Below are 25171 nucleotides of genomic sequence, written 5' to 3'. Positions count from 1 at the left end.
CGTAGCCAGAACAAAAGGGATAACGGAGAAGAAGGGTATTAATCTGGGAAATCATTCAAAATATAGCTGCAATAACCCCCCCACCCCCCCCCCCCCCCCCCCCAAAAAAAAAAAAAAACCTGAACTTACTAAGAGGTATATCACAAGGTGAGCACAAGGTGATGGAGAAGCTGTCATGTACATGCTTAACATTAACTTATCATGTTTGCCCCGAGTGTTATCGAAGAAACGCGATAAAGGCCTGCGAAAGACAGCTCCTTTGTTTTCCTCTCATTAGAGTGGGCCGTCTCACACTCCACCCTTGACTGCCTCGTTATTCCTTTAATTAATCAGTTCTCATCAACAGCACCCTCTCGTTCTTTCAAGGGCTCTACAATGTGCGTTTTACTGCCTTAGTTTTTTCCTCCAGCAATCCTGCTTGTGTTTCTTTCATCATTTCGGGAGGCCTCCCCCCCCCCCCCCCAAAAAAAAAGTCTCTCCGTCCTCCTGCCTCCTCTGCTCGGGACCCCTGTCTGATTATTATGCCATTAAGCCTCCCCTCCTCTCCTCTGAAGGAGCAGCAGGGTCCCTCTCCAATCTAAAGAAGTCCTGGGTTTTTTTCCCCTCCTTTCGCTGAAATTACCCGGCGACGCGTGCCTGAGTTTCTAATTGGCATGCCCATCCCTGGAGACAGCCCCCTCCCTTCCTCCTAATGAAAAGCCTCGGCCTTAATTACACTTTCCAAACGCTGATTGTTATTGACAAAACTCCTGTGGCTCGGACAAACGACGGCAGATTAGCTCCATTACAGGCAAGAGGAGAAAGAGGGATTTCAAATCGACAATGCAAAGTGAGGGGGGGAAAAAAAAGAGAGGAGCTTTCCATTTTTTTCCCCCTCCTTGTACCTTGCTCTTAATTGTTTAGACTATTGCTCCACTTAAGACGTCTCTTTCTTTCCCCCAATGCGTCGTTTCTGTTCAATTGTGTTGCTGTCAGTGTACTTTTACTGAGGGGACAAAAGCTCAGCTATCTTACTTGAGAGGAAATGTTCATCTTCTGTCAATAGACAGGATTGCTGATGGCAGCATGAGTAAACAGGAGGATTTGGCCTAATGCTTTTGTTTGCCTGCAAAAGGTACATAGACTGTCTAAAGCTGATAGGGCTGCAAGGTCCAAAATCAACACCTAGCATCAAGACAGACAGACCTGCTCGCCATGTAATTCCTGCAATCATTTGCTGATAAAAATTTACAGAGAAAAATGAATGGAGGAAGCAATAGGAATCCCGATTTGGCTCATCTACCTTTTCTATTTGTTTTTCCCCATTGCATGTATTCCACTACCAAGCCAACAGAGCTTAGTTTTGACCTGAGCAGCTGTGCCTGTTGTGCAGATTTTTTTTTTCCAGCCTCAACAATATCTTTCTCCTCCTGATTAATCTGGAGCAGAGCGCACAGTTTCACAGTGGGGGGTCTTTCATTGCCTCTCTAATGAGAAGCTACAATACATTGTGTCTTGCAGATAACCACATCAGTCCCGAGGCAAAAACACACACACAAACAGGACAAGAATAATTAAGTATGTTTCTGAGCCTCCTCCCTTTAGCATCGGGGTAAAAACCACCTCCTCCCTACCAAATCTGACCTCCCTGGCATAATGTCCACCGATCATGACAGATGATGCCAGTGTAATCTCTCTATGTCAAAGATACCCCAGTTTCTGTTTTATAACTATTACGGGCGCTGGCCATTTTGTTCTCTTGGTTGTTTTGTTCTCTTGCGGTTTTCGTCATTCCGTACCAGAATTTGTTGGGTGCCAAAAGGACGTCTTCTGCATTTCTTATCATTCCTGCTTTGATAAATGACGACCTAAAGTCAATTTCTATCCTCTGCTGGTAGTCTTCAGGATGGAAATGTGATTATGTGACCCCAATAAATATCAACAACCACCAGGACCCCATTCAGAGTTATTTTAGTTTGATCAGGTGTCATAATCTTGGCTTCGGGTCAATTCCCCCCCCTTTTCTAATTGGCATGCCCATTTTGTCATTGCCACATTAAAAACCAGTTTAGTTTTCTTTTTGTAGTCATAGACATTAAATAGTCGAGTTTCACATATAATTTAAATTAATTCTACTTTTTTATTATTGATTGCAGTCCTGGTCTCTATGTGATTCTCATGTAATATGACAAATTGTGACCCCAGGTCAAACCATAATAACTCCAAGCAACGTCCTGCTGCAGGATATTGTTCATTTTCGGACACAACACCATGTTTCCTTACAGTAGACTATGCTATGATACAGAAAATAGTTTTAAATACTCAGTTGTCAATGCAAATAATTAACAGTCCCCTGGTGTTCAGGAAACGTCCAAGGGCACAAGGCTCCATTTTGTATCCCAAAAGAATCGGATACAAATGACCAAATCTATGAAAGATTGAAATGGCAGGTGGGTGAAATGCCCAAACACCCCATAGTCCGTCGTATTTCAACTCAAAGCCTAACAGTTACTATAAGATAAGTTTACATTATTTTCCTTTTTGTTATTTAAAATAGTTTAAACACTTTTTCCTAAAGGACTGCTAATCTAAAAAAAGAAATACACATTCTCCGCTCTAGTGATATTTTGTGAATTTCTTCCATCGAGTATATTGTGGTGCTGCTCTGATACAAGATGTTTCATGTGCTGGCTTGTTTTTGTGTGACAACGTGGAATGAAATAGAGGTAGGGGGAGAGTAGGGTATAATACCTTGTATTGTCCTTTTAAAAAAGGCTTTGCAGGCCTCACAAGAAGCTACCCCATAGTGATACCCCGAGGCTATATCTCCACAGACCAGGCACAGCCTCTTGGGGAGGGAGTTCAACATGTATTCGCACTTTATGGACGAGTCCTCCATGATGGTGCTGGAGCAGTCGTCGTAGCGCTTGCGGCAGGAGCCGGCGCCAAGCCCGCCGGGGGTGAACATGGGTGGAGAGTCCAGGCCGTTAGAGTGGCTGTTCATGGTGCTGACATAGCCGCCGCTGGCGTCTGAGTTTCCACTGGGGCTGTGGTGGCTGACCGTGTCGATGACCGAGGAGGGGCTGGATGGCTCTGTCTTGATGTAGGACCCGCAGCTGGACGGTAGATGCCGTTCATCAGCGGCCATTCTATTCAGCAGCCTTCATAGGGAGTGAGGGGTGGGGGCAGTAGGAGGAGGGTTGGTGGGAAAACAAGAACAGGAGGAAGAAGGATTAGCAGAAATTCTCAGTAATAAGTTTCCTTTAGAAGTGCAGTGAAAGATTAACACAGATTTTACGAGTAACCTTTCCATTAAATAGATCTGATGAACCACTTGCAGTGTTCTTACAAAAATACTTTGAATAAATAAGATTTTCCTAAGCAATATTGCAAAATATGACAATGATTTAAAGACGTACTGACAGCCTAGTGCCCAGAATCAGCTGACTTTAAGCAAGACTTGCCCTAAACGGACACCAACAAGTTGCAAACTGAAAAAATCTGATCTTTGTCCAGTCATTGAACACACCATACCTGCTAACAGTGCTAACAGATCACAGTAGCATCAACACTCTTTAGTGTTGTTACTAGCAAAGGATTAAAAACTGTTTTCAGTCTCAGTGATTTACAAAGCAAAGCACAAAGAGATACGGAGGTATTTAAAAGAAAACCCTGTTTCCTATGACACTTGTTTAGGCTCGTTTAGAAAGAGAGAGCAAGACTTTTAGCAGATAACAGGAAGCCTGACTGGAGTTTTATCCTTTAGTTTATAAATTATTGCCTAACCTACCACACATACCTACGTGCTACAATATTCTGGTGGAGAAATTGGATTACTGCAGAAAGAAAACTCAAAATTAGCAATATTCAGTCTCAGTGAGATTAAAAATGGGATCAGAGGAAGAACTATGCTTTGAACATGCTGAGATAAGCCTGCTGTTCATGCAGGCTGCCAGAAAGCGAGAGAGAGCAAGACTTTAGCAGTTAACAGGAAGGTTGAACGAAGTGTACAAAGTTCCCCTGTTATATCCTTTTTAAGCATTCAACCTCCCGCTTTCATGGAGCGTGCTGATTTTAAAACGTTTGTAGTCTTTTGGAAATCTCAGAGTAAATATAATGATTTATATATTTTGGGATAAACCAGGAGTTTTTGTTACTGTTAGTACCGCTAATTGTGCTAATCTTTGACCATTTTAAAGCAAATGCTCTCCAACACAGTGTGTTGTACCTTTGCTCCTCCTATAATAATTATTATTCAACCTTCATTCACATCAGGATATTTTGGCAAGTTTGTCCACAATCAGTACCAGCAGGTTAAAGCTTTACGAGAACCAAAGATTGGAAATCCGGCATGGAAGACCGATCGGTTCTTCTCGAAACGACGATGTCACGTTTGATAGACTTGACTGATATATTTCTTCCGTTCATATCCTCACATACGGACCAGGATCCTAAGTGCTTCACTAGCCACACAATACAGCAGCTGTTAAAGTCCTTCAGAGAACAAATACACACAACTGCAACACAAATGTCGGCACACGTCTCTCTGCACAGTGCAAACACACAGGCGGAAGGAGAGGAAGGGGAAAAAGACTGAGAGGCAGAGGGACAGAAATCAAGAGTGCTCAAATAACCTAACACACACACACACACACATACACACACGAACTGGACAAACCAAGACGGGGGCATCTCAATAGTTTAGAGAGCACGGCGGATCTTCGCTTGTCTCCTTGAGTCAGCAGTCAACCAAAAGGAAACATGATGGCAAGATATTGACTTTTTCACTGTCTGCCTAATAACTGTATTTTGGAGTACAAGTAATCTAATGCTGTAACGTGTGCAGACTAAAGTGCAGCCTTTTGGCCGTGCCCACAAAATGCACTCTGAGGCTTTCCATGCCTATATAAATGTATTTCAGTCCTGCTCTATAACCTTTAACTTGAAATTGCACTGAGTGAACAGTGGTGGTGGGAGAGGAGGGGGGGGGGGGGGGGGGCGTCTGCACACATTTTCTTTAGAGTGAACTGAAGGGGTGAACAAGGAGGGGAAAATGAATTACTCAATGTATTGGGGATGCTCTGTAGACGCACAGTAACCTCCTCCGGTTATGGCGAGGTCACAAACTAACATGTATGCACACTCTTTGCATTAGGCACCGCGGGAAGGGTAAAAGGTTGCTTGCACTTGCCTGCATTAGCAAAATTGAGTCTTGCACGGCTTATGCAAATGCCGATTGAGGGGTTCAGAAAGAGTGGCAGCAAGACAGCCCAAGTTGTGCTTTACTTCCATTAGCATATTGCCAACTAATGGTAATGTTTATATATTTGACAAGTCAGTTCACCGTCTGAACTGGAGGCTGGTGTTTACAGCTGGGCTCCACGTGTCTGACTGGACGGCAGCGACACGTCTCAAAGCTCCTCAGAACCAACAGGAAATGAGACGGCAAAGCTGCAGCGTTGGTTGGCCGAACATCTTTCTGCTCTCTCGGGCTGATTTAATTGTAAGGACGGGTGACAGAGGAGTTCAGGCCCAAGGGGGTCACTGGGTCAACCTTATTTTCTCACCCCGGCTTCCCGGGCCCGTGGAGATGGGGGTCAGCGTGTCAAATTAAATCTCATTCCTGGGTTTCCCCTCCCTGCTGTCATGTATATTCATCGGAGCTCCGGGTGCCCACCACTTCTGGAAATTCACAAAAAGGTTAACTGCTAAAATAAATAATAAAAAATGTCCCCTGTTAAATGTGTTGACCTTGCGGTTATAAGCCCTCCTGTCTGAGCGGTCTTGGAATTTTTCTTCCAGTATGAGGCCTTCGCGGTATAAAAATGAACGGACAAGCCTTTTTTCCTGTTAGACAATATGAAATTCAATTTAGTGGAGATGCAGAGAAATCAGCGGCTAACTGGAATCAGACGATTTGCTGCTTGACCAACGACTGAAACTAAAAATCTGACTTTTTTTCTCCAATCTGTGAATACACAAGGTTGTACCAAGCTAATAGATCTCACTGGCAATATTCTTCGTTGCAGAAGTTGTTACTGAGGGAAGAAGAGGTTTTCCGTATCGTGAGGTGTTTAAAATGAAAAGAGAGGAAAGGAAAGTGTGTTTTCCACAGAGGCGTGTCAGCCTTACTTCAGACTGCTACAACAGAGTAAATGTCACACAATAACTGGAAGCTTAACCTACTGCAGCACAGTTGATCAGTTTTCTTCCTTTTGAAGTCAGAAAATATGCAGAATTTTTATTATTTTGTAAATCTCATGGTTAAGAAATGGGTCTACTTACTCTACAGGAAATGCACAGTTTGTAATGCTAATTGTATTAAGAGCTCTGATTACCAATTTTGTATGCTAAAGTCAGCTTAAATAATTTTGCCTTAGATTTGAAATATTAGTTAAACCTGTTTTTACTGCATATCAGGGTACCAACTGCTCTGTCTGACACATACGGGTTGTGACGGCACCTCTTAGAGATTAGGAAAGCCCTATCATGAGTTCCTCTATAGATACAATAAATGATTAAATGAGTTAGTCTTTTCTGTCAAATATTAAGTTAGACACAGTTGTTTCTTTGTCTGGTTCTTGCACTAAAAACGTCCTGAAATAGCACGCATTTCTACATTTTGAGGTTGTGCAAAACAAAGAAAAAAAAGTTAGCAAGCTATAATCTGCCTTGCACTGCTGTTAAAGAAGATTGGTGTAATTCTTAATTTTTAACGTTCCTTTTTTTTTCTTTTTTACTATAAACATAAAATATAACATCAAACTTGAGAAAAATACTTAATTTACTATCTCGCGTCATTACAGTCACAAAGAAGGTGAATCCGTTTGATCGCTTTCTAACACAGACCTCACTGCTCTCGGTAATGAATGCAGATTGTATCCCTATAAATTAACGCGCACCTCTGTGTTCATCTGCTTTATGCTCCATGTTTTAGATGGATATGTGCACCTGCACGACAGGCCACCTGCACTCGGCTTATTAAAGGCTATATATTAAAACGCAGGAGCACAAGATGGCTCCATTTAGCTTTTATTTCACAAATTCAGGGTGAGCTTAACCCCGGTTCAAAGGCCATCCTCAGGGTGACACTTAGCATAATTGCATAAGTGTCTTAACTGTTTCCCCTCCAGCTCAACGTGGTCATTTATAATAAATGTGCAGACTGGAAACCCCTTAACTCATTCTGGTATGACACATTACCACCACCACTATATGCTTATGTTTTTAACAAGCCCGCTTATATTGATTAATGACGCTGAGCGAATACTAACCACTTAAACCTGCTGTATTAATCAAACGGTCTAAAATATTTCTATGAATATTCCTAATCTCCAGCAGGACAGGACCAATTTAAATCTATAAATACAATTGTAAGCCGAAAATGAATTATGAGCATTCAATTATTTGACGGCAGCAATAGTCCCGATAAATAATTCATTATGTGGGGGGCAGGTAGTAATTAGCTCATGTGGTGCGCAGACAGAACAGACAGGAAAGGGTTTGCTGAACTATCTGAGACTTGATGCTGTAAAATCTATAGTTCTTTCTTCCTTCCTCGAGCTAAGAGCTTTTTCAGATTCTGCTGCCCAAAGGAACAGCTCTCTTCTAAGACACAGTATCCCCCCCCCCCCCCTGTCTTTTCCTCTCTCTGTTCCTCCTCCTTTTGTTCCCTTTGTACCGATCAAAATTCATGCTGAGTAGAAGGTTATGGGCCCCGCAAACGCACACTGCGCAGTTTGGTTTTAATCTGATTCCACCTGGCCCTCCCAACAGCATTTCAGATCCCTAATATCATTCCGCCGGTGCGGCAGTGGCCGGGATTAGCCGGACTAACGATCTGGCAGCTCGCGCTGCACTCGCCGCTCCTCAACTTCCAGGAAGGGAGCTGTGGAGCTCTCCTCCTTTTCTCACCTGACAATGAAATTCAGAACATCGGCATGAACAATCAGGATTTGTTAGAGTCAGTTTGGAAGCGTTCCCGCAGAGAGGAGGCTACTGAAATTGTTCTTTCACCTTGTTTCCTGTTTGACCACAGAACCAGAGCGGTGCCTGAGATCCAGCTGGAGAAGTGAATAAATTCTTGTTACACGTCCCAAAAACACATTTTCACACATCCGAGTGTCACATCCCTGCTCCCTGGTCAGACTGTGTAAGCGCGGGGAGAATTTGATGGTGGGGGTTGACATCAGCAGGCAGGGCGATGGTGATATCAGATGCCCCGACTGGGGGCAAATCTGTCTTGAGGGCCTCAGGCGATGTGGCCTGATAAGCCATTGGCCCCAGAGTCAGCGCTGGTAGGACGAACTCAATTAGCTCCTGACAGAGCTCCCCTCAGCGCCGCTCAGCCTCCCCACCACAGACAGACACGCAAGCAGCTGCCAGGCTGACCTCTCCTCCAGGGGCCGCCGGCACCTTTTAGCGCTCAAACACGCAAAGGCGGGGAGTCGTTTCTGGGACAGTGGAGAAAACGCACCGATCAAGCTTTCCCTGGCCGATGCTACCTTCCAATTTTCTTAGAGGTCTGGGCTCTCTGTTGGGAGTTTGAGCCATCAATTTATCATAAACTGAGAACTACAACATAAAATAGAGAGGAGAAATATGCAGCTTTTTTTTTAAATCTAGATAAAAATGTTTTTCAGCTATGATGCATTCAATAAATGGGGGAAAAAAACGAATTTCTCATCATCTGACCTACCTACCTATGACCGATCAGAGGCAATTGAGGGAAAAATCAACTGTTTTCAATCTCCGGCCGATTGTAATTCTATAAGAAACTCAAAAATGTGCATCAATGAACATGCTGTTGAGTAATACATTTATTAACTGAAAAGAGAGTGTTGTGGGTTTCAATGTATCGAACAAAAAATAAAAACTCTTTCAGTATTTGACCTCATGATCAACGAATAGAGTCTATCAAGGGAAAATTAGTTGATTCTAAACTTTGAACATTTATTTGCATTTAGCAAGGTTTTGCACCACCTTTGGGTGTTTTAGCACAGAAACCAGCAGTTATCAACTTGATTTTGATTTAAAAGCCTCAATTATTCCTAAATATGCAGTCTGGATTTTTGGATCTCTGATTTCATGTTAAATACCACCAGGGGAATAAAAGGTTGAATTACTCCTGGGACACAGTGTGCATGAAAATGTGTTCAAAATGCATGTTTGTGCTAAATACATACAAAAAAAAAATGGAAATACTGGGGGAGGAGAGTTGGTTTGATGGCTCTGGTTAGGTGGGAGGCAAAGCCGGCACTCCAGAGGGACCAATCCAATCTATGACGGAGAGGCCTCTAATTTTGGAGTTTCTCATTCATTAGTCTTGCTCTGGCAAAGAGAGATGACTGAGGAGAGGAGGAGGGAGGGGAGGTGGACCTGAAAAAGAGGAGGGCCCTCTTTATTAACAGATATGCCAGACACTCAGGAGAAGCTGACAGAGATTTATGATGTGCAGATCTATGGAGGCAAACAAAAGGAAAGATAAAAAAAAAATGAAATCAGGAAAAGCAGTAAGGAAAAACATGAAGAAACGTACAGATGAGCTGATAAGATGGACGGGAGATTGAAATCAGACAATTTAGGAACAAGTCTCATTAAATTTAAATTTCTTTCCCATTTATTAAACGCATCAAAACTACAAACACCTACAGTTTTCAGTCTTAAAAACACAATAAATAACAGCATGTCATTCGATGCACTTACTGGGATTTAAATAAAACTGGGATCAAATAAAAAGTTAGTTACAGATGCTAATATGATGTATAAATGGGGGGGGGGGGACTAAAACTACAACCTCAATCAAAGAACCAGCAACATATTTATTTGTACTGTATTCCTAAGTATGGCAAATCTGCATTCAAACTCAAAATCAGCAGGACAGACCTAGGAGGAAAAAAAAAAAAAAAAAAAAAAACAGAAATCGGTATCAGCCAGGGGAAGTCTGATCGGCGCATCTCTGAACAAGAGGAAAAAGAGAAAGAAGTGTTTATCGTTACAACTAGAAAGGAGGGTCCCGGATCAATAGGGGACAAGCAAGTGGCATGTGCTGCAGACTGGATAATTATGCTTTTTTTTAAGGGCTGCAGCAAAGGATTATATTTAGCTTCTTCAGTTATGTCATTGTAGTCTTTATAAAGCTATGAGCTCACTCCCCCCACGACAACATGAGCCCCACGCTTACAGCAGGGCCACAGGATAGAGCTGGCCCACAAGCACATCACATCTATTGATCCCCCCCCCCCCCCAGCCTCCTTCCTTCAGAGCTGCTACTGCAAAAGGAAAGAAAGGTCCTCTTGTGATACAGGCGCTGCTGTTTGTCTGACGTAAACTGTCTGGGCCGCACTGGGCAGATCCTGTTCGTCTAAGGGGGCTGATTTCAGGATGTTGAAGGAAGTAGCCGGCTAATGATAGAGCTACTGTCAGTGGAGGAAATGTGGGAGCGATAGTCTAAGAAAGGAATTAACGCCCGGCCCCTGCAGACCCAGTGGAAAAAAAAAAAAAAAAAAAAAGAAAAGTCTCTGCAGGATTGAACTGTTCGTCATACTGTATGTTAAAGGATAAAAACGGGGGATAATTCGAGCCTCCGCAGAGGATATCTGGGATCGAATTTCTAATTCTGGTTTTTCATTAAAACAGATTACTATTCTTCACATCCATTATGAGGGGCGGCCATGGTTTAATTTAACAACATGTAAATGTACAGTGTCTCTTAAAAACTATGAAAAGTAATTAAGACCAACTGGAATAAAATCGTTTCTGCCAAAGCTTGTCAAAGAAAACAGATTTTATTAAACGCCACCTAACAAATGTGATATATTATTGCCATTAGTTGCATTTTCAGATAACAGTCCTCCAATAATATTAGTCTTACAAATTAATTGATGTCAATTATTCAATATTTATATGTCTAAATGTTTATTTTTGATGAGTATAATGAATGAATAAGAAAAACAATCTGATAATATGATATGTTACTGAAGCACTGTCATCAAATTACAAGCCATTGTTTTAATGTGTCAAACACCTTTTTTGGTGAACTTGCACTTTCCAGTAAGGGCAAATCAATGTGAAATTGGGCTTAGTTTTATTTATTTTTTTAGAAAACTATTTAAAATAAAAACATTAAATTAGTCTTAATTTAGACAGATTATGTGACGAATGTCAAAATGTCCAGATATTGAACCTCCCAACACGCCTTTCATTAGTAGATGGTTTGTAGGTAGGCATTCAGTCATATTAGGTTCTCACTGTACGAATGTGCCACAGTTTAATGACATTCACAAAAATGTTTAAGGTAACAACTACTAAATTTAGTACTACATTCCTGCTCTTATATTTTGCTCGTTTTAGAGTGTGACAAACTGGTTAATTAGTCTGATCTGCTCGGATAGTCAGCTGCTTTACAGACCCGCTGCTTGTAGCTTGCTTACTGTAGTTTTTAAAATTAAAAAAAATATTGTTTGGATAATTTGTAATAATTAGTAATAATTCCCCTTCATCCAATAGAAAGATGCCCTGTTGCACTGATTTTGCAGAAAGCAAAGCTGCAAAATATATCACATCACAATTGCAAAGATTTCAGTGTGAGCATTTGCAGGATAGCTCGGATGCTAGTTGAAAATTCAGAAACCATGGGAGTGGTGGTCTCGTGGTTAGGGAGTCGGGTGTTTGCGTCTTGGAGAGTCCGCAAAGGGTGCCGGTTCGAAACTGTCACTCTGGGAACTTGAGCAAGACCACAGATTGCTCCCTGTGTGCCACTCAGTGTCAGCGTTACACTGCTCCCCAAAAGGGTGGGTTAAACCCAGAGACCAATTTGCCCTCTGTGGGACTATAAAGGGAAATACTTATTTTTATTATTTTTTATTTATTTTAAAAAATACATTAGGCCAGCTGGATGGAGCAGTACTGCCTTTAATGTGCACAGCTCCTCTAGATCTTAGAGACCAAGTTGCTGAATCTAAAGAGTCAGGAGCGGAAATCTTAGGGGTGGAAAATGAGCTTGGAAAAAGTTGAGTCAATCACAATTGATATCACCGTCACAATATTGGAAAATTATATAGCAATATCCTGTTTTTCTAATACCTTGCAGCCCTAGTGCAAAAGTAAAGAAGTTGTCATAAGGCTGTGTATTTGAATGTACCCCTTAGTTTAGCTGTTTTTGCCATTTAAAAACAACCTGAAAATGTTTATTTACATAGAATACGTGACCATACCAGCATTTTTTACATGTCTACACATTCACGAGAGACCATTGTTTACTCAATTGGATTTGAATTCAAACAACGTCCATGTTGGTATGCTAAAGTTGAGTCGATATGCCTGATTAGCTGGGACTCGTCTCCACCAAATGTCCTTTTGGATTTTGTAACAGGCTGTAATTTGTGCAACGGCATTAAATATGGTCGGTTTCTGTGGGTTAATGCAACTCTTCTGTTATACAAGCCACGTCTGCAAAAAGCATTTCCAAATCAGCCAAACTTTCTTGTAGCGTGGGTTACATGTAGTAGAATAATTTCAGCCAGCTGAGCTGCAGTGTGCAGCACCAGCTAAGGGAGGAGGCAGCGCCGTGGTACTGTAGGCGTGATATGATGGAAAGTTTTAGTACAATTCAACAAAACCTAAACTTCGACCATTTTTATAAGCATTCTTATATAAACAAATCACTTACACTGCTTAAATCAGTACAGTGCATTTTTCAAAACATGAATTTTTTAAATATAATTTTTTTTGGAAACATGACTAGCGCAAAATTAACATAAACATCAAATAAAAGCCAAACAAATCCAAAGAAGGAGCTAATTTTAATCACAGGATTCTTGTGTGCTGAATGGTTTTTAGCTGTGTGTGAGTGTGGATGTGTGTGTCACAAACAGAGAAATATTATTACAGGGGGTTAAGGCTATTTAGCACAGTCGAATGTAAATCACAGGTTTAGACACAGTCACTGTGCATATAGGAGGACGAAGGCATAGAGCCATGCATGAAATTACTTCATTAATCTTCCTCTGATAGGCCGTCCTTGTTTAGGGGGGAAACTCTACCTGCCTAAGACAAAGACCCAATCTCCTCACACCCTAAAATAAATTACTCTCCGCAGAAGAAGAAGACATAAACATAAAAAGTAGTTCAAGCACACACACACACTCACACAAATAAAGCGTGCAAAATTAACGGGCCAACAATCTGCAAGTTTATCAGGCGAAGATTTAAACACAATCAGATGTGTCAATGTTTGCAGAGGCTCACAGCTCCTGTGTAATCACGGCTCACGGGAACCGGTAAAATGATGATATAACAAGTTAATCCAGTTGAAAACTCAACTTCATTTCTACCATTAAGAATGCCTTTTTGAAGCACACATTTGAAACAACTCGGCGGAGCATTGATGTTGCTAAAAAACTCCATTGTTACGACTGTCACACGCTACAGCGGTCAACATAGTCACAGCGATAGCCTCCAGCTTTTTTTTTTTTTTTAACAGGCTCATCTCTACCAGCTGCCACACATTCTCTATAAATAGTGCTGGTAATAAAAAAGGCGGGTGGGCCTAACTGATTTATACGCTTGTGACCACCACAACAGCATTCAGGAATAATTAAACTTTGGGGAGATTTGCTGAATTAATGCGTCTCCTTCAGGAGGGGGAGGAGCGATCTAAATGCATTTCGCAGGTTCAACAGTGTCACCATTTGGGTTCACTTAGAGCAGGAGGGCTGGTATCAAAAGATGCACCAATCGGTGCTTTTCCTGCCTGCTACCGATTTCTAGCTGTTTTCGAAGTCTGAGGTGCTGATTCCAATTTTTTATTGCATCCTATCATATTTCTTGGGATTAAAACAAAACAAAGGTTATACCCAAAAAATGCGTAATAATCTAACACATGTTTGATTTTTAAGACTGAACTCAAAAAGGTGAATCAAAGCGTTTGGAAGTTCTTGCATTTGATGTGTTTTAAGCCTAAACATTTTTTTTTTTCCTGCAAATCAGATTAAACCATTGAATTAAAATTATATTATAGAATTATAACCTAAACTATAATAATGAAATTTAAACTGCAGTTTTTGCATATTTGATAAAAACGTTGCACTGTTGAACATTTGAACACAAAGCAGCGGCTGGCAAAAGAGGAGCCATGTTTTGAAATGACAAGGAGCCTTTATCACACTCAGAAAATGTACGCAAAAAGATCAGGCTTCCTAACCCTAGGTATAAGCCAGGCTACCTGTATCACGGTACACCAACGTTTTTAAAGTTATTGTTTTCAAGCAACAGGGTTTTTTTTCCCTCCGTACATCAGTACAATGGTTTTAAACTCCTTTTAATGAGATGCCTGAGCAATCACAATTTCTCTCATAAAATAACAGGTGCTGCCCCTCACCAACTTTTTACTGCGGACAGTTGGTCAGCTGGCTGAAAGAAGACCCTGGTGGACAAGAAACACACATTCTGTCCAACGAAATGAACGTTTCAGTCACTGGACTTTTTGCCATCTGGAATATACTGCTGCAACTCCCAGAAAGTTTGCTGCGCACTGCACATCAGCTGGCTTAAAGTTGGCCTTTATGTCCTCACCATTTAAGGATCCGCTGTGAAAAATCTTCAGTTACCAGAAACACAGGCGGTGCTGTGGAAACCATTGGTCTTAGTACAGTAACGCTGTTTTACACGGGCTGATTCTCACAATATAACAGTGATAAAAAAACGTCACAGTTTCACAATACAGCGAAATAAAGCAAAAAAAATGTGCTATACGTTCTAAATGTTTGCCTATAAAATGACTTGGCAGCCAGCTGATACCCAGCCAACTGTAGATTTAAAAACAGCAATAACATAACGACAGCAGCCGGTGGCGGCCCTTAAGTTTCCACAACATGACGTTGCGTGTTTACTGTGGGAATAAAACAGGAGTTTTCTGTGAGTAAGAGGAAAAATGCTGTAGCTTTCTTTCAGCCAGCTGACCGCCAAAGCGTAGGAGCAAATCAGGGACGGACAGTGCTGCTTTAACTTTTGTTTCACACAGCAGCAGAAAACTAAGATGGATGTAGTAATTTTTTTTTTTGCATTTTTTTCAACCATAAGAACAATAAAATAAAAAATGTGAACGTTTTGATGTTGCTTTTAAAAACCTGAGTATACCTTGATGTCTGTGATCGACCCATGTCTAGTTTCCAGCCTGTCAAAAAGTTTAGCTCTGAATCTTCATGTAAATACAGAAAAAAAACAGCGGCTCATGGCGAGTTGAATAAAGTCAGGAGATTCGAAGAACTCTTCAGAAATTTTTCCCTGCCGCACGCTTTGAGTTTTCACAAAATAAGGCACCGGAAACATTTTAACTCAGAGTTTCACTAGCATGACAAACAAAAGCTGCAGTGGTTCCCGAGCTCAGTGCAGCCCACGCAGACGGGACCTGGTGAAGCTGTCAGTGAGAATCAGAGCTGCTACTGTGACGGACGGTTTCCATATTGATTTCATAAATAAACAAAGCTAACCATCGATCCTAATGTTATTTTGCATTTCAATTACTGCTCTGAAACATAACCTTCAAACAACTGGCTGCTCAATACCAATGGCCTCTGCTGATAAACACCCATATAGATACCCACATTGCATCACATTTTCTACAGGAACTGCAGTTCTTCTAAGAGTCAAACTCTATAGAAAAACGTCCGTCTTCACGAGTAATGCAAACTTTACTTATGCACTTCATTTGTCCCTTTTTTTTCCCCTCTCTTCTGCTTCTGTTCTGCTGTTTGTGTGTTTGAATACCTGCACATATGCATGTGTGAGTGACTAAAGAGGAGCCCTTGAGCGTCGTAGCAACAGGAAGAAGTGCTGACGCAACGTGTCAGTGATAGCACTTTGCTGCCACAAGGGCATGAGAGCCCACATAGGCTAGCATTATCCTTTCTAGACTAATGGACCAGGTTATTTTTAAACAGATTCTCACACTGCGGTGGAGGTGTCCAAGGTTACCATGGGCGAGAAATCCGGAGGGGAGATGCGTTCAGCAGTGGCTGTTTGTTTCCATGCAGGTGGGTGTTGTGAAATAATCAAAGAACAATGGCGGGTGATCGCCAAGAGGTGTAAAGGGCGTATATAAGATCTGAGGAGGTGGCGTGTTATGACAACACTGAGATAACTATAAATTGAAAGACATGGAAAAAAAAAAAAAAACTTAGATTATATTTGTTCTGCATTTGTAAAAAAGAGGGGGAAAGAAAACGTCCTTCTATCGGGTTAACGTGAAAATATCCAAGGCTGCAGAGAAGTAGCCAACAACAAGATGCCAATACACTTTTATCCTGAGGCTCAACAGTCCAGAGTGACCATGGGTTTTCACAGAGCTGTATGGAGCATGGAGTAACGCAGTGCTGCCCCTGCCCCACTTGTTGCTGCACACTGCTGGTCAGCTGGCTGAATGAGGGCTACTACATGATCCCGTTAAATAAAAGGACAATTTAATTCAGATTTTTGGTAAGAAATATGAAGAGAAATGTCACTCTTGAAAGCGTAGCACTGCTTTAAAGACTATGAGCAGCGTATGGGCTGAGTCGCATTCTACCTGGGCAGATAGCCCAACTTAACCAGTTATATTTGTGATTCTCTATAAAGAACAGAACTACAAAAGGGATAATATTGCATACTTGAACCTAAGTACAATAAAATCCAGTGGTTGTTGACGGTATGCTTGTATTACTTTTTGTGTAAATATTACAATATAGTGAAACAGCTGTCTTTCTTCCTACTCAGGGTTATTATAGGGTGAGAACCTCCTATCAGTCCATATATATCTCCTGTCACCTACAGCTGCTCTGGAAAGTTTAGATTTGGTTTAAATCAATTATATTATCTATTTCAAGAGTGATTTTACACTTTCATAATAATGCTTTTGGCAAGCAAAACATTATATATTCACATACCTGTAGAACATAAAATGCAAGTACACCTGAAATAAGGGACTTACAGCTAAAAACATACTTCAAGAATGTAATGGGTGGGGATTAAATCAGAAATGTAGATCAACATGGTACAAAAATTATTCAAAACCTTTTTTTAATAGTCAGTGGTCCAAAGTTACTTTAACAGTTTTTAACAGATATTGTACATTCATGTTTTAAAGTCATTTTAATGAGAAGCCAGGGAGTGCTCAAGGGACATATACTACTAGACCTTTTCTGTCCCTTACAAGGACAATTTTGGCTATTTGGAAATATTTCTAGTCAACACGAATAAAGTAAAGGAGCACCAAACATCACTCGTGTTGCTGTTTGAAAACTGCAGCGGGCGATCTACGAGCGACGTATCTGTTAAGCAGCTGACTGCATGCTGGCTACCTGAGCTGACAGCCTCACTAATTAATCAGTTAGTTAAGCTGCGTGGAGCATGGATAAAGCACTTACTGCTGCAAACTGTCGGTCAGCTGGCTGAAAGAAGCCTCCTTCACTTTTCTCTCCATACAGCAAAGACAAATTCAACAGTTTGAAAACAGTTCTGGTCCTGATGTGGAAACTAATTGCGCCCCACCCCTTCGTTCTTATTAAGGCGGTGCCGTTGTAAAACTACGTCAGGTAAAGGTACGAGTGGGATGTCAGGCAGCTGATTGCAGGCTGTTCTGCCAGTGGGCCAATTAAATGACTTGTTAATATCAGCTTGTTATACTTGTGTTACTTTTTTCTTTACAGAGAATGTTTACTTAACATCTACTAAATTTAGAAAGCATTGTCCAATAATTTTCTTTAATAGTCAATGTATGAAAACCAAATTTCCAACTAACCCTTTTAAATAGCATTATTATAATTATGTTAGTGAATATGTAATTTTTTTTTTTGAAGCAGTGGGTCATATTTGTTGTTTTCTGTTTTAAATTAAAACAATTAGAGCCCCTATAAAAATGTACTGTACTTAAATATTTAGTTTTAATACCATGATTTTGTAAAGCTGTGGTAATTTTGCACTATGTTATCAAACGGTGAGGATCTCTTCCCGGCCCATGCCTATTTTACAGTAAGAGTAATAATACTAGATACCAGAAATGAGAGGTCTCCAGCGTGGCCATTGGACTCAGGAATCTCTCTAATGATTTGGACAACAAAGCCCTGTTGATACAAGGAAGAAGTATTTAGAATCGGACAACAATTTTAAAATTAATGCACAAAAGAAACATCTGAAAACCTCCTAAAAGCTGTGGGAGACAAAAGCGACAGGTGGACAAGCGGAAGTGCCCGGCCCGGCCACAGGGGCCGGCAGCTCCTGGCTCACAGTGGGGTGGCCATCCTTGTCCAGGAGGCTTTTCTGGTAATGTATTCTGAAACCAAATTACCGTAAGCTGATCCCATCTGGATAGTGTCTGAGCGCGGCTGCTTTGGTTACTCACCACTGCCTCTAACCTGCGATAGCATCTCCATGAAGACAGCAAAAATCTGATTAACCCAATAACAATGAAACACTTGGTCAAAGAGCAGGGAGCTTTTAACTTAAGATACACTAATGCAATTCCCTCGCCTTGTTTTCTGAAACCTAATAAGAATCAAGCGGACGGACCGCCAGAGATGGCTGTTTGCAGCCTCTAATGCAGCGAGCTGGGAATGAAGTCAAATAAATTGAAATCTAATTCATCACTGAGCGCTAACTTCTTTCTGCCTCTCTAAAAATACATTAAAAAGCTCTTATTTCAAGACGGGAAATTGGATAGCCTTGTTAGTTTATTGCAGTGGCTGTGCCAGGGATAAAGGAAAGCATGGGTGTTGAAAGACGTTTAGGAATGAAAGGAGTGAAATCCCAATTCACTGCTGCTCGAATCTTGTGTTATTTTATTTTTTTTTAGCACCCAGCAAAGAATTCACACTTGTAGCCATGACGGACTTCCGACCAGCGTGAACAACCGCTGGAATGAGCCCGTCACACGCACACACTCAAATAAACAAAGAGAAATTTACCTTCAACTAAACAGAAACAACAGCAAGAAAAGGAACCCGGCATTACAGTGGAAATTAACCTAAAGGATAAGCGTAAACTTGCCTTATATGAACGTTTGGTAAAACCTCTATTACATGTTTTATCCAGCTGCATATCAGAGTGTGAAAAACTTTACTTCCGTCTGATGCCCAGAAAGTGGCGACGCCCTCGAGGCAATCTGAGGTATTTTATAGGGGTTCCAGCACAGCGTTGTAATAGCTGCGAGGGGCAAAAAAAAAAAAAAAAAAAAAAAACATGCAGCAGAGATCATTTACCCCAAGCATCACTGCTACGTCCAGCCCGCGGTGAGTGTTTTAAAATAAAAAACACCAGCAAATAAGAGACAAAAAAATGTACTTCCAGAGTTGGAGAGGCAACCCCAGACCAAATGCTCGACAGTGGACAAGTCGCCAGGTCAGATGTAATAATTTCCACATGAAAAGAGAGGCGTCTGCCCTCATAAAGAGACGTGAACAATAACCCTAATATCCCAACTTGGCTTAAAAAAGAATAAATAGATAAGAAATAAATAGAATATTGAACTTTTATTGCCAATCTTCTATTCATAATTGTATTTATTAAATCAAGCCTTCTTCATGTTGAAGGAATCATTTAAAAGCACTATTTCTAATATACATTATTTACTATGAATTCCCCTTATTTGTGGAACATTTATAAACCTAAAAGTACGTTTGCAGGTATTTACAGTTTCATAGGTAAAATTAGACGCCATCAACCGAAAACAGCTCTTAGTAAATGTGTAAAATTAATAATAAATAAAAAAAAAACTGCACATAAAACAATATTGTCATCCTGGATTTAAAATTGGCTTTTTGACGTAAAATACAAAACACAACTATAAACAACAAAAGTATTACTTTTTTTTTGTTTTTCTCTTACAGCAATAAATACGTATTAAATATTGGTTGAAAACTATTTGAAATTAATTGAAAATAAATTAACATTGGGAAAACAGTTTCTTCTGTGTTGATTTTAATCATTTAGGTTAAAATTTAAAGACTACAATAACAAGTAAGCATTAGAAAATGAAATGCATTTCAACTTGTGACATGAGATGTTAAAACATCTGTAATTTATGTTTAGGGACTGAAATATTATAGAATTTTGAGGAGAAATCGGATAAACTTGCACTGGTTTAGAAAGTAAAAAAATCTGCTACAAAACATACATTTTAATTAAATATAGGTTATTAAAAAAAGACCATATGATTAAACAGTTCTGATAACAACGCTCCCAATAATCCCGACATTTTATTCATCAAAGGGGAGAAAATTAAAACACTTTTAAGCATTTATAAATTAAAAATCTCTGAACGTGTTACACGGCCAACCAAAAAAAGAGTAATTCAGGTTTAACTGTAATAAAAAAAACAAAGATGCTGCAATAACCTAAATTAGTTCTTGCTTAGATAATTAATCTTGTAAACTATCGCCTAAAAATAGGGTAAAGACTTTCCAGAGCTAGAGGCATGTTTTTTTTTTTTTTTTGTTTGTTTTTTTTAAATGTAAGTCAGTGGTGAACTGAGGCAGGTAGAAAACCAGCATGTCCCAGCAGCAGCCAGGAGCTCAGAGGAGGGAGGCTCGCCTGCATGGCGTGCTGCTGACTGGGACAGACCTACCGGCTCTCTGAGGTTACTCAGCCTCTCTCCCACGTCGTAAACGCACATTTTACCTTGTAGTTTATCCACGCATTCACAATAATCTCATCCTCCTCACAATATCACTCCCATTCTGCCTGGGCGGCCGGGCTCGGGCAACAAAGCCATCAGCGAGCAAGCTTTTAACCCAACTGGACAGGGGACCCGTACGACTCAGTGGTGCAAGGTAAATCAATCAGGCACGCTCCGAATGAGACTTAAACATACAAAGACACATGCTTACAGAATATTTTAGACACGTGCAGGCAGTGCTTAGCTGCTGTCAAGTCTAACCCGACTTTTAAAAAAAATCCCTCAATACAGGATAAAAGTGCCCATCTACAGGAGTTAATTAGGAGGAAAAGAAAGCACAGCGATTTTGATGAGAAAAAGTTAGTTTTTGAGGCTAAGGAGATGTAAAAAGAATAGGATAAAGAGTGAATTTAGGTAAGAAAGACGGGGAAGGGAAACAAAGTTCAATGCAACAGCTGGGTTAAACAGAAAAGTCAAAGGAGGAAAAAGAGAAACAAGCTGCACCTACTGGTTATGATAGCTGAGAGGGTCTGGAAGACAAAGTTCGGAAATGTCCATCAGTCCAGTTTTAGCATTCCAGGAATGAGAGGAAGAGGAAAGAGAAAACAACTGAGACCCGCTTCTTCCCCAAATGATGGCACAGCACCCTCAGAGACAACCCTGCCGCAAAAAGCCCCTCCGGCACCGCGCTCCCCCCCCCTCCCCGAACAGCCTGCACAGGTATGTCGGGCTCTGATGAACTGAGAGTGTGTGTGCATGAGCATGTGTGTGGCGTGTGTGTGTGTTTATGTAGATATAAGTGTGTGAGAGAGAGAGAATGAGTGTGTGTCCGGGTGTATGTAAGAGAATTTGAGAGTGAGAGAGAGAGAGAGGTTGAAAGGAGGGGGGAGAGGAGGAGGGACAGATAGACAGAGAGGTAAAAAGGGGAGGTGAGAGACGGAGGAGCGCAGGCAGCGGCGGGATGAACGCAGAGATGGAGAGAGCATGAGAGTGCGAGCGAGAGGAATGACTCTTTCCATGCTTGGGATAGGGCTCTTTAAGACTCAAGGGCTTGATGAATATGGAACAGCTGCTGTTGGCTGGCTCTGAGGGGCAGGACTTAAAGCGACAGAGGGGCCGGCGGAGCTCCGGGGAGGAGGGACCCGAAACGCTCGCGCTCTCCCTCATGCAACGACACGGCTCACACGCATGTAGACAAAACACGGGATCGTTTTGGACGGAGACGCAACAAAAGAAGCTCCGTTTTTTTTAATCTTCGACATAAAACGAGGCTGATCCTGATGGCTGTAAACTGTCATTCAAATACAGATGCAGGTTATGTTTATGAAACCAAAGGAGCAAATACTTTCTCATCCTTTTTTCTAATCTCACCAACATGTATTTTTAGGCATTTATTTACTAGATTTTACAGATTATAAGAGCTTCCTTGTGAAAATAACTTACTCTTACAGTCTAACATAGATTTCTAGGATCAATACAGATTCCTGCTTCTGATTTAAGTCAAACATAAAAGTTAATTTTTTTTACAATTTTACAATTTTATGGTTGTTAAACAACAAAAGGCCTAAAAGGAGGAACAAATTACAAGATATCCTGAGTGCTTGAATAAAATAATGTTGGAAGAATAATTAACAAAAAAGAATTATGCGTAGCATTGTTGGTGTAAAGGGTATTGCATCATCAACCCAGCTATATTTAAAATGCAGAAATGTTGAATATTAAAGTCCAGAATTTGAAGCCACATTAGCTTAAATGTCTGCTTCATCTCTAAATAATATATTTTTACAAGAAAAAGTAGAAATGCACTGATCAGGCTCTTCCTGGCAGATGCCAATTTCTGGTATTGTTTGAAGACTGATCGGCCGATTCAGCATGCAGATTCAGATTTACGAATGGCTAAAGATTAACTTTACAGATAACAAGAAAGCTTGAATGCCTGAAAGTAAAATAAGTATAGAGTAAATACTAGGAAAGACTAATGAATAATTCACAGTACTGTTAATGCAGATCATGAAGCCAGCTATTTAAAAAAAAAAAAAAAAAAAACAGAACATAAAACTACTCAACTTTCAGAAAATGTTGCACGTTCAAACTTGGAGGTCAAAAGTACAAAAAAATAAAGATTTTTAAGTTAAAGTTTATCTCAACTCCAAATGTTATTGTTTTACAGATTCTTTTATAGAAGTAGTATCCACCAGAAAGTAAATAGATTATATGATTGTCTCCATTTATGCACCAAAGCCTTTTTCTGCATCCTTTATGATTTTTATATAACTTAGTAATCTATAGAAGTGCATGTTGAAAAATTGTTGCTGTTGTTTGATGCCTCTGTAGACCAAAAATTCCATCTATTTAATGAATAAAAGTGAAAAATTATTATATATCTATAGATATATATGGATATATCAGTATTTGAGCTGATCAAGTGAACACATTTCTGGTTTCTGACCCAGTAATTGTTGCATCTCTTAATAAAATCAATTCATTTACCAGCTGAAGTTTCACGAATAAAAACTCCAGTAAGAAGTTTACTTTATGTTCTAAAAGCCCAAGCACAAAGCCCAGTAAATGTTTTACTGTACTGTGTGCTGTAGCTGTATTTTCGAGGGGTTGCATGTGAGGGGACTATTGTAAAGCCTTTCCCACCTGTGAGAGATGATCTCAGGCCATAAGTCATACTCTTGAAAGTCCGATCGGCCTCCAAAGGAGCGGAAAATCCAGCTCTGTCTACTCTAACCCCAGCTTTAGAAGCGCCTGTGTTTCAGTGTTGATCAAGCTCAGTAAGAATGCAGAGAATGCAGATAGCATTTCACAGTCAGCGAGGGTCTCCGTGTTACTGTATCCCCACATTATAGGAACAGAGCTTACCACGGCATCCTGACACTCGACTGAGTCCGGCCAAAGGAAAACAGCAGCCTGCCCTCTTCTCAGAAACTCACGAGGTGCCCTGACGTCGCTCCCCGGCCTCTCCGGCAAAAGGTACTAGAGAGCAAGGAAGAGCAGCTCTCTACCAGAAGATTCATGCATAAAAAAAAAAAAAAAAAGAAGCAAAGTGTGTGGCATCGCTGTGCTACAGTTCAGTTTTCTCTGCTGAACAGGGACAGAATAAACCCCCTGGAGAGGAATCCAGTTCCATTCATCGGCTCACGTTTCTATAATCGATGCAAAAACATCACGCAGTCCCTATTGATCATCACAGGCCTACTGATGTGCAGCAGCAGAGCCTCCAAGCTGACACAGATCATGCAGCAGCTGCTCTCTTTCTGCCACTAAATTAAGGAAAATTCTATTGAAATTCATGTTGAAGTGAACTGCATTTTTCTCGGATTACGAAATGTTTCTCACGGAAAGAAAAGTGGAAATGTTGATGGGCTTAGCTCTGCCTAAAACCTTTTTAGAACTCAAAAGCAACAAAAATGCATGAAATGCATTACTTGTAAAGTGGAACAAATGTTGGGACGTCAGTATTTTAGGCAGACTCGCTTGTTTTATGCAAGTTTTGCTCTCCTACTGAATTCACGTAAAAAAAAAAAAAAAAATCTGTGGTGTTTAAAAAGACTTCATACTTTTTTTTAAGCACTTAAGAGTTGTGAGATCCCTCCTGTGGTCTTCAAAGCCTCCTATATTATTAATTTACATATATGTAAAATCATTATGTAACAGCTGATTTCACAACACCAGACCAGATACAAATTAATAGCCCTGCAGCTTGAAAGGACTTGGCAATAACAGAAACTTGGCAAATGTTGTTTTTGGTTACCACTCCCACATTATTGGCCTTTGATTCACCTCTATTGTGTGTGCTTTGATGCAAACCTTGTAATTTCTTCATTTTCTTTAAAATTAAATACTCAGTCAAAGCTTTAGCAGCACTTCCTTTTTTTGTTGGTTTGCCGTTTTTTTATGCGGGACCAGAATGTATGGTATGACGTATAAGAGAATAACTGCTTTCTTAAGAGAAATTCAATGCACCAGTTGTATACATAATAAGAAAACGTGCTAAGTTAAAACACTAAGCAACACCTTAATAGTTGTAGAGGTATATTAACAGAGTTATAATTTATTGGTAATTCTATTCTGCTGCTTGTTTCTGAGCTTTGAAAATGATTTTTGCTCACAAAAGATCGGTAGTATGAACTGAGGGACAGTAGCGCTGTGGTGGAAGGTGGGGTTGACTAGAGGTGGGCCCCAAATTCAATCCAGCTTGGGCTCTGATACAGCATCAGGCCGGCCCTGTTTTTATGCCTTGATGTCCTCAGAAAAAAGAAAAACCTGAATGGGTCAAAGTTTGAAATCAACAGAAAGCAGGAATCAGCATCAGCCGGTAAAAGGCTGATCAGTGCATTTCAAGTTAAAAGAATGACGATTAAAAAAAACGTGAATTAGATTAATTTCAGCTTAATAGGAACCTCTTAGAAACATTGGTGTAAAATGAATTCTATGAGCTCAAAGTTATATTAAATAGTGTAACAATAAAACAAAGATGACTGATTTACAATAATGGAGGAGAAGTGAGGTTAACATGGGAAACCTGAACATGTTATT

The 25171-nt window shown here is 40.5% G+C and overlaps 1 protein-coding gene across 7 annotated transcripts in view; it reads right to left on the bottom strand.

Moving 5' to 3' along the window:
• esrrb (estrogen-related receptor beta) overlaps positions 1-25171 on the bottom strand; it is a 69141-nt gene that overhangs the window by 43033 nt on the left and 937 nt on the right. For 2 of the 7 annotated variants that reach the window (XM_021310002.2, XM_021309996.2), the window contains exon 3: positions 2731-3140. In XM_021310002.2, coding sequence (XP_021165677.1) covers positions 2731-3127 — 397 coding nt within the window. In that variant the 5' untranslated portion in view covers positions 3128-3140. 7 annotated transcript variants of the gene reach the window in all.

The sequence above is a fragment of the Fundulus heteroclitus genome, chromosome 19, assembly GCF_011125445.2.
Source record: "Fundulus heteroclitus isolate FHET01 chromosome 19, MU-UCD_Fhet_4.1, whole genome shotgun sequence".
Taxonomy (NCBI): domain Eukaryota; kingdom Metazoa; phylum Chordata; class Actinopteri; order Cyprinodontiformes; family Fundulidae; genus Fundulus; species Fundulus heteroclitus.
The sequence above is the reverse complement of the archived record's forward strand: the minus strand, read 5'-3'. Positions and strand labels throughout refer to the sequence as shown.